This window comes from Phragmites australis, chromosome 3, assembly GCF_958298935.1.
Source record: "Phragmites australis chromosome 3, lpPhrAust1.1, whole genome shotgun sequence".
Lineage (NCBI taxonomy): Eukaryota > Viridiplantae > Streptophyta > Magnoliopsida > Poales > Poaceae > Phragmites > Phragmites australis.
Genome location: NC_084923.1, coordinates 3,561,813 through 3,571,362, shown reverse-complemented (window position 1 = coordinate 3,571,362; position 9,550 = coordinate 3,561,813). Strand labels below are relative to the sequence as shown.

The following is a 9,550-nucleotide window of genomic DNA, read 5'->3' as shown; positions in this document are numbered from 1 at the left end:
TGAAAGTTCTAATGGCTGCAATGTAGGAGTTGGGCAAAAGCTTTGGAGTGTGCAGCCCATTGTTTCTGCTAGAACGACAATAGGATAGATTTGTCCAAAAACACTGTTTTTTTAACAGGCAAAAGCTTTGTCCAAAAACATTGGCAAGAAGCAGAGTGTATATTTATGTTTTCTCTTGATTTATCAACAACATAACTTGTAAGTTCCAAAAAAAAAGGTTCTGGTTTAAGGATTATTACGGTGACTTAAATCCCAACAATTCCTTCCTAGTTCAGGGATTATCATAGGCACTTGATTTTTACCAATTGTGCGTTTTACATATACATAGATACCAGTAAATAGCTTGAAACTAATCTTCTACACATTATATGATTTTGATATTGGCACCTAGCCGTATGGCATATTCCGGCAATGCACCATCTAGTGATCACACATTTCTTGGAATTTCACACGTAGAAGCAGAAAACAGCTAGGTAGCATCAGAGCGTGCCGCAGTCATAGTCCGCCATTTTCATAAGTCTCCGTGCGAGCACTCCAGAGAGGAATTTGTCTCTCAGAAAGCTTATGATCTCATTGTGACTCTGCTGTACGAAGCCGACCACGTAGGCAGTTGCGATGAGCTCGATGCTCCTCCACCGCCGGATCCCGGCGTACTCGCGCAAGCCCGACTCGATCCGCTCCTTCTCCGTGCCGACCCTCGCGCCCTCGCCGAGAACAGCTTCGCCAAGGCACCTGGCCAGGACGACGCCGTCCTCAAGCGCCGAGCAGCCGCCCTGGCCCAGTTCCGGCGTCATCGGGTGCAGCGCGTCGCCCGCCACGCACACGTTGCCCTTGCTGATGCTCGCGGTTACCAGCGAGAGCGGCGGCCGGAACCGCAATGGCGCGGCGAGGACGTCGCTCATCTCGCTCCTCTCGATCACCGCCAGCGCCTCTGCCGGCACCTTTCCAGCCCTGAGGTTAGATAGTACGAATTGCTTCATCTTGGCAGCACTCTCGTCGACACCGTTGTCTGCATGTACATGGAACCAGCTTAACAACTCAGGGATTCAATTATCGTAAGACTCACGAACAATTTCTGGGCCTTGGTTTTTGATTAGTCAGCGTAAAGTACATGTAACTGTGGGCATGTGGACATCGCCATGGATGACTGACCGTTTTCGGAAGGAGCCCACGTGAAGAACCAGTAGATGTCAGTCTCGTTGCAGGGTAGCATGCCGGAGCGGAAGCCGTGCCCGATGAACTGCAGGATCTTGGGCTCGAAGCCGTGACCGTCCGGGTAATGCGCGAGGCCTCTGGCCGCCGAGCGCCCCGAGTAGGACGGCTTCGCGAGCCCCAGCCATTTCGCCACCACGGAGTTGATCCCCTCGCATCCGATCAGTACCTGCAGAAGCAGAGCACCTCTTGATCAACACTTCGAGCCCCTGTCTCAACATTCTAGATGTGTGGAACACCTTTTACCTTCGCTCGCAGAACTGAGCCATCAGCTAGCTGTAGGACCTTGACGTTGCCGTCCTCCTCGATCGACACAATCTTGGAGGAGTAGCGGATGGTGCCTCTCGGTAGCTCTTCCTCCAAGGCCTGCAGCAGCAAGTCCCGCCTGACGCAGCGGATTTCGTGGGGTCCTCTGCATCAGAGAGTGACGTTCGTGTTAGTGCCAGGAAGAAGAAAGCCAATTGCATCAGACCAATCAGCGTTGTCCAAACTGAGTGATTCTGGAGAGACGATCGCCGTCTCACCGTTTCCCCTGCACCGTGAGGTCCAGTTCTTGTGCGATTTCCCCAGTAGACGAGGACATGACACACAACCTATGAAAGTTCACCAGAAACACTCAGGGTCGCAGAATCGGAAGAGCAATTCAGCACCCTGGGCCATCAGGAGCAGCAGAAACGAGAAATTAACCAGAGAAACCAACAGCTATGCAAGAACATCGGAGGCAAAAGAACCGACAGCAATGCAAGCACATCATATCGGACAAAGGAATTGGAGGTGGGAACGGTAGCAATCGTACGCCTGAGCCTGCAGGTGCTGCTTCCTGATCTTGTCGCCCACCCCGAGGACGTCAAGCGCCCGGAAGGCGTTCTTCCACGTCGTGAACGCGAACCCCGACGCCCGCAGCGACGGCGACGACTCCAGCACCAAGCTCCGCACTCCTTTCCTGCGGCGTACAGAATTCCAAACCAACCAGGTGAACTTTGCAGCCAAGTGGAACTCGAACCGTGACCATTAGGCGCGCAACCCACAAGCTAGACACCTGTGCGATACCATACGGACATCTATATATACCTGTGTAGCCCGAGAGCCGCCGCGAGGCCGGCGAGCCCGGCGCCCACGATGACGATGTCCTCGGCGCCGGCGGCCTCCTTCTGCTGCATGCTTGCTACGGCGCAGCTTCAATTTGCAAGTGTGTGCAATGGAAAACAACAAGCGAACTTTCTCGAAAGAAAGAAAAAAGAAAATAACAGGCGAAGGTAATGTTGCCAGCTAAATCAGTGGTGCGACCGGCCAAGAGCTGAACGAATCAAGAACACTTAATTTCTTTGCACATAAATCAGGAGCGTCTGATGGTCGCATATATAGAGGCTAGCGAATAGCAAGTGTTGCAAGTGAGAAAAGCTTAAGCTCGACGACCGACGTCACTGCTGATGAAGTCATGAATGGCGGGTTGTGTTGTGTAGGCCAGGGCAGGGCTGCTATTTCCTGGTGCACAAGTGAAACTGGATACGCTTTCTCTGAGTGGTAGAGTAATTTAGAAGATGAAGGAAAATATCGCAGGAGCAAACAAATGTGTCGGGAAAGTCCACAACAGCAGCCTTATCATTGCAGCATTTCGGTCAAAATTTTCTTTTCTTTTTTAAGAGTGTATATTAGTCATTACACAACGATACCTACTTTAATCAGTAAATATACAAGCCATCATATTATTCCGAGCATATTAATCATTGCATACTCGTAGCAAACAGTCCTTAAAAAATCAGAATTATTAAACGGTTAGCTTCTTTAGCTAACAGATTCTTAAGATAACTGCTTTTTGAAAAGCCAGCTTAACAAAAAGATTCTTAGAAAAAACTATACCAAATATGGCCAAGTGTCTGCAGTTCCAGACTTTCGGTCGCTGGCCTGTCAGCATGTGGGCCACAACCGAGCAACTTTTTCTTGAAAATTACAAAAGGGCAAATTACATATTTACTACTAGCCCGAGACACAACTGCAAAATTGCCATTAAAAAAAAGGAAACCTGCAAAGATGCCACTGGAATTGACCTTTTTCCCTCCCGTTTGCCACTGCTCGCTCCTTCCGTTCACAATGGTTATATCTAGGGCACAAAAATAATTTCCCCAAAAAAAGAAAATCATAGGGACATGAAAAGACCGAACTGCCCCTACCATTCTCTCTTTCTCTGTCGAACTTGTTCTGAATCAAGCCCTCCTCTCTCTCGAACTCATCCTGACCATGAACCGGATCCCCAATTCCTCCCATCTCATCTCCTCATCCAGTGCCAATCCTCTCAAATCCGTCGCGATGGAGTAGTGGACAGGGTATGTAGAGATAGATTGCTGCTAGGAGGACCAGGAGCTCGGGATTTAGGGGATTTGGGAGCGGCGACGCTGGTGTAGGGTGGCGTGCTCACTAGTATGAGACCCCTCGTTCGGATGGTGTCGGCAGGGTACGGTGAACATGCACAGCGGAGAAGAGGCGCGTAGGCTTACCCATTGTGTGTTGAGGCGTAGGTGGCTTTGGCCTTGCTGAGGACGACATGAGGACACGGTGAGGCGATGGATGGCTGCGACTGATGAGGAGGTCCGCTGCGGCAACACTCCACCGAGACACGAAGTTTAGGCTACGTGCGTGTTCTTACATTGCGGCAGTGCTGCAGGAGGGAAGAAAATGACGTGGGGCTTACCTAAAGTGTGAAGGCTAATTGAGGAATATATCTATGTTTATACGTGATGAGTGATAATTTATTAATTTGATTTGTCGAGTTTTAAATTGCTTAAATTTGATTTGAGTATTTTGATTATGGACTAACTAGAATTAGAGTTTTAAAAATGTATTTGTTTATCTCATGATGTGTAGATAACGAATGTAACTTGACGATTGATGGCGAATGATCGGGGCTAAGCAATTACTTGGTGCCGGACGATTAAGGAGACCAAGCGGCGTCGATGGTGATCCTAATTGTACACATGGAGATCAAGCAAAGCATGAAACAGATGATGAAGACGGCGTGTTGATAAAGTTAAACGAAAGGTATGCTGATGCAAGTGATAAGGCAGCCCGAGGGATCAGGAGCGGAAGAGACTTGCCGACGGTTAGGATCATAAAATAGAGTACACGTATCGATATCAGAGCATTTGCTTAAGGTGTAGGGCCACTTATTAAGTGTCTAAACCACCCATACCGGGTGACACACAAGGACTACTCCAGCACCAGGCTCCTCAACCTTTCCTGCACGGCACCGAACCGCCAGCCCATCGTCAACTCGATCGGCACCGGCGATCAGATGACCGATTAGATTGCTGAACTGTACCGTGAATCAGTGCTTGCCTGTGTAACCCAAGCGCCGTCGCGAGGCCAGCGATCCCAGCACCGACGATGACGATGTCCTCCATGGCCTCCATTGGTTTCACCACGTTATTGTTTGTTGCTTTGATGGAGTATAATGAAGAAGGCAAGGGGGGCAAGAAGTTCAGAGGTTCACTTCACAGGTTCTGATGAAGCAGGAGGTTCTACGATGCCTTTGTTTATAACGTGATGCCGGAGGATGGTTGAGATGGCGCCATGGTGGGACGGGCATTGGCATGCGATGCGATGAATTGGATTGGATGTTTGGAAAGATGGATACAACCAGACTGAAGGGGGACTGGGGAGGTGAAGTTTGAATTTGGTCCGGTGAGGCCACTGATCCTATGTTGCGCGTTAAAATGTACATATCACGTATGCTTGGACCATCTACTTGAAGAAGTTGTTCTAAAATTGTATTGACACGGTAATTTTCCCACAGAAGTCTTGATGTGACATGGTGGTGCGTAAGGAGTACGTTACAGCGATAGCCAACATTTTTTAACTCGTTGATTGATGGAACCTGAAGAAGGAACTCGCGAAGTGATTTCCTCGGTCTAAATCTTTCTTTGGAACATCCTCTGCCTTAGTCAAATAAACTAAGTTTAGAAAGGCACAAAGGCGGCTTGTATTAGCGTATTGTAATGTCTAAGCAGCGTGTGTGGAGGGGAGAGAAGGTGGGAAAAGCGAACAGTTAGCGCTTGAAGGAGAGCCAGCCTTTATACAATTCCCGATGCACGCTAGCCCATGCACCTGAGCAACCCGTCCTCCACACCAGTGACGGATCCAGAACTAAAATGATCGGGTGTCCCATACATATGCGGGAGTTTTATTTATTCAGATATGAGATGTCATATAAGCCTGATGTACATAATGGATCTCTAAAAAATAAAAACTAACCGGTGTCCTGTGCACCCTCTAATGTCTACGTGGGTCCACTCCTGCACCACACACCGAGAGAACGAGGTCAGAGCATCTCCAACCGGCTGAAAAAAAATCATTATAGTCAAATTTGCTAAGTGGATAAAAAAAAACATTTCCAACCTGTTCTCTATCGGACTCACCAAATTTGGTCGCTTCCTATCCCTAGCTCGCTACTAGCCTACTACCAGCCAGCCGATGTGAACAGTAGGTGATCATCCCGCTGTTCAAAACAATATTATTATATTGCTCTAAAAATTCTAAATCTTTTTATATGTGTTCCATAATCCATATGGAATCTATTTTAATTTTATTCACCCAAAAATACTATGTAAAATTTAAATTAAAATTCTCTAAAAAAAACTACTTTATAACTTGTAACAATTATTAGAGCCTCAAATAAATTGCTAAAAATCTGAAGAAAAAAAATCACTAATATTTTCTTATATGATAGACTAATTTCTAAAATTATTTTAAGTACTTGGTTATATGATGAAAAAGTGAGTTATTTGTAATGCTCTATTTATATATATTTTTATCATTTCATGTAATATTTTTTTAATTTCATTTGAATTCAAACAAAATTCAAACATATAAAAAATCCATCCAAATATCTTAATCAGATTAATCTAAGTTTATAAAGGCAAAGGGATAGTTGATGTAAAATTTTGTATGCAAGTTGAAATATTCCACCGTCTTGAGGCGACCTTAAAACTCGAGCTGAATCTTCTGGGTTCAAGTTGAACATTTTCTTTATCTTCCGAGATAGTATCTCGTTTTTTAGGGTTGAACTTTGATTTAAGAAGTAGAAAACTTGAAAGAGGTCAATTTGAAAGTTCTAATGGCTGCAATGTAGGAGTTGGGCAAAAGCTTTGGAGTGTGCAGCCCATTGTTTCTGCTAGAACGACAATAGGATAGATTTGTCCAAAAACACTGTTTTTTTAACAGGCAAAAGCTTTGTCCAAAAACATTGGCAAGAAGCAGAGTGTATATTTATGTTTTCTCTTGATTTATCAACAACATAACTTGTAAGTTCCAAAAAAAAAGGTTCTGGTTTAAGGATTATTACGGTGACTTAAATCCCAACAATTCCTTCCTAGTTCAGGGATTATCATAGGCACTTGATTTTTACCAATTGTGCGTTTTACATATACATAGATACCAGTAAATAGCTTGAAACTAATCTTCTACACATTATATGATTTTGATATTGGCACCTAGCCGTATGGCATATTCCGGCAATGCACCATCTAGTGATCACACATTTCTTGGAATTTCACACGTAGAAGCAGAAAACAGCTAGGTAGCATCAGAGCGTGCCGCAGTCATAGTCCGCCATTTTCATAAGTCTCCGTGCGAGCACTCCAGAGAGGAATTTGTCTCTCAGAAAGCTTATGATCTCATTGTGACTCTGCTGTACGAAGCCGACCACGTAGGCAGTTGCGATGAGCTCGATGCTCCTCCACCGCCGGATCCCGGCGTACTCGCGCAAGCCCGACTCGATCCGCTCCTTCTCCGTGCCGACCCTCGCGCCCTCGCCGAGAACAGCTTCGCCAAGGCACCTGGCCAGGACGACGCCGTCCTCAAGCGCCGAGCAGCCGCCCTGGCCCAGTTCCGGCGTCATCGGGTGCAGCGCGTCGCCCGCCACGCACACGTTGCCCTTGCTGATGCTCGCGGTTACCAGCGAGAGCGGCGGCCGGAACCGCAATGGCGCGGCGAGGACGTCGCTCATCTCGCTCCTCTCGATCACCGCCAGCGCCTCTGCCGGCACCTTTCCAGCCCTGAGGTTAGATAGTACGAATTGCTTCATCTTGGCAGCACTCTCGTCGACACCGTTGTCTGCATGTACATGGAACCAGCTTAACAACTCAGGGATTCAATTATCGTAAGACTCACGAACAATTTATGGGCCTTGGTTTTTGATTAGTCACCGTAAAGTACATGTAACTGTGGGCATGTGGACATCGCCATGGATGACTGACCGTTTTCGGAAGGAGCCCACGTGAAGAACCAGTAGATGTCAGTCTCGTTGCAGGGTAGCATGCCGGAGCGGAAGCCGTGCCCGATGAACTGCAGGAACTTGGGCTCGAAGCCGTGACCGTCCGGGTAATGCGCGAGGCCTCTGGTCGCCGAGCGCCCCGAGTAGGACGGCTTCGCGAGCCCCAGCCATTTCGCCACCACGGAGTTGATCCCCTCGCATCCGATCAGTACCTGCAGAAGCAGAGCACCTCTTGATCAACACTTCGAGCCCCTGTCTCAACATTCTAGATGTGTGGAACACTTTTTACCTTCGCTCGCAGAACTGAGCCATCAGCTAGCTGTAGGACCTTGACGTTGCCGTCCTCCTCGATCGACACAATCTTGGAGGAGTAGCGGATGGTGCCTCTCGGTAGCTCTTCCTCCAAGGCCTGCAGCAGCAAGTCCCGCCTGACGCAACGGATTTCGTGGGGTCCTCTGCGTCAGAGAGTGACGTCCGTGTCAGTGCCAGGAAGAAGAAAGCCAATTGCATCAGACCAATCAGCGTTGTCCAAACTGAGTGATTCAGGAGAGACGATCGCCGTCTCACCGTTTCCCCTGCACCGTGAGGTCCAGTTCTTGTGCGATTTCCCCAGTAGACGAGGAGATGACACGCAACCTATCAAAGTTCACCAGAAACACTCAGGGTCGCAGAATCGGAAGAGCCATTCAGCACCCATGGGCCATCAGGAGCAGCAGAAACGAGAAATTAACCAGAGAAACCAACAGCTATGCAAGAACATCGGAGGCAAGGGAACCGACAGCAATGCAAGCACATCGTATCGGACAAAGGAATTGGAGGTGGGAACGGTAGCAATCGTACGCCTGAGCCTGCAGGTGCTGCTTCCTGATCTTGTCGCCCACCCCGAGGACGTCAAGCGCCCGGAAGGCGTTCTTCCACGTCGTGAACGCGAACCCCGACGCCCGCAGCGACGGCGACGACTCCAGCACCAAGCTCCGCACTCCTTTCCTGCGGCGAACAGAATTCCAAACCAACCAGATGAACTTTGCAGCCAAGTGGAACTCGAAGCGTGACCATTAGGCGCGCAACCCACAAGCTAGACACCTGTACGATACCATACGGACATCTATATATACCTGTGTAGCCCGAGAGCCACCGCGAGGCCGGCGATGCCGGCGCCCACGATGACGATGTCCTCGGCGCCGGCGGCCTCCTTCTGCTGCATGCTTGCTACGGCGCAGCTTCAATTTGCAAGTGTGTGCAATGGAAAACAACAATCGAACTTTCTCGAAAGAAAGAAAAAAGAAAATAACAGGCCAAGGTAATGTTGCCAGCTAAATCAGTGGTGCGACCGGCCAAGTGCTGAACGAATCAAGAACACTTAATTTCTTTGCACATAAATCAAGAGCGTCTGATGGTCGCATATATAGAGGCTAGCGAATAGCAAGTGTTGCAAGTGAGAGAAGCTTAAGCTCGACGACCGACGTCACTGCTGATGAAGCCATGAATGGCGGGTTGTGTTGTGTGGCCAGGGCAGGGCTGCTATTTCCTGGTGCACAAGTGAAACTGGATAGAGTAATTTAGAAGATGAAGGAAAATATCGCAGGAGCAAACAAATGTGTCGGGAAAGTCCACAACAGCAGCCTTAGCATTGCAGCATTTCGGTCAAATTTTTCTTTTCTTTTTTTGAAGAGTGTGTATTAGTCATTACACAACGATACCTACTTTAATCAGTAAATATACAAGCCATCATATTATTCCGAGCATATTAATCATTACTCATAGCAAACAGTCCTTAAAAAAATCAGAATTATTAAACGGTTAGCTTCTTTACCTAACAGATTCTTTAGATAACTGTTATTTTAAAAGCCAGCTTAACAAAAAGATTCTTAGAAAAAACTATACCAAATATGGCCAAGTGTCTGCAGTTCCAGACTTTCGGTCGCTGGCCAGTCAGCATGTGGGCCACAACCGAGCAACTTTTTCTTGAAAATTAAAAAAGGGCAAATTACATATTTACAACTAGCCCGAGACACAACTGCAAAATTGCCATTAAAAAAAGTAAACCTGCAAAGATGCCACTGGAATTGA

General features: G+C 47.6%; 2 protein-coding genes across 3 annotated transcripts; both read right to left on the bottom strand.

The window, feature by feature from the left end:
* Positions 1 to 241: 241 nt before the first annotated feature.
* On the bottom strand, positions 242 to 2,562 carry LOC133911620 (monooxygenase 2-like). The gene is made up of 6 exons (XM_062353946.1): positions 2,284 to 2,562; positions 2,009 to 2,155; positions 1,737 to 1,805; positions 1,459 to 1,624; positions 1,153 to 1,381; positions 242 to 1,009 (listed from the first exon to the last, which is right to left on the bottom strand). The coding sequence occupies exons 1-6, from the start codon at positions 2,370 to 2,372 to the stop codon at positions 480 to 482; spliced, it is 1,230 nt and encodes a 409-aa protein (XP_062209930.1). The 5' UTR covers positions 2,373 to 2,562; the 3' UTR covers positions 242 to 479.
* A 3,990-nt stretch (positions 2,563 to 6,552) lies between these two features.
* On the bottom strand, positions 6,553 to 8,890 carry LOC133911619 (monooxygenase 2-like). Of its 2 annotated transcripts, none has more exons than XM_062353944.1 (6): positions 8,596 to 8,890; positions 8,321 to 8,467; positions 8,048 to 8,116; positions 7,770 to 7,935; positions 7,413 to 7,692; positions 6,553 to 7,320 (listed from the first exon to the last, which is right to left on the bottom strand). In XM_062353944.1, exons 1-6 carry the CDS (start codon positions 8,682 to 8,684, stop codon positions 6,791 to 6,793), a joined length of 1,281 nt encoding a protein of 426 aa, XP_062209928.1. In that variant the 5' UTR covers positions 8,685 to 8,890; the 3' UTR covers positions 6,553 to 6,790. The 2 variants fall into 2 exon arrangements, with proteins under 2 accessions (XP_062209928.1, XP_062209929.1); XM_062353945.1 differs by having other exon boundaries at positions 7,464 to 7,692; positions 8,596 to 8,877.
* Positions 8,891 to 9,550: the final 660 nt, after the last annotated feature.

Bases quoted from the DNA above. Each gene is read 5' to 3' on its own strand.
- LOC133911619 (XM_062353944.1), bottom strand. From the start codon at position 8,684: ATGCAGCAGAAGGAGGCCGCCGGCGCCGAGGACATCGTCATCGTGGGC. The intron at 8,468-8,595 runs GTATATATAGAT...TGTTCGCCGCAG, and splicing joins GTGGCTCTCGGGCTACACAG to GAAAGGAGTGCGGAGCTTGG. The intron at 7,321-7,412 runs GTGACTAATCAA...ATGTACATGCAG, and splicing joins ACAGTTACATGTACTTTACG to ACAACGGTGTCGACGAGAGT.
- LOC133911620 (XM_062353946.1), bottom strand. From the start codon at position 2,372: ATGCAGCAGAAGGAGGCCGCCGGCGCCGAGGACATCGTCATCGTGGGC. The intron at 1,382-1,458 runs GTAAAAGGTGTT...CTGCTTCTGCAG, and splicing joins GCTCAGTTCTGCGAGCGAAG to GTACTGATCGGATGCGAGGG. The intron at 1,010-1,152 runs GTCAGTCATCCA...ATGTACATGCAG, and splicing joins GTGGGCTCCTTCCGAAAACG to ACAACGGTGTCGACGAGAGT.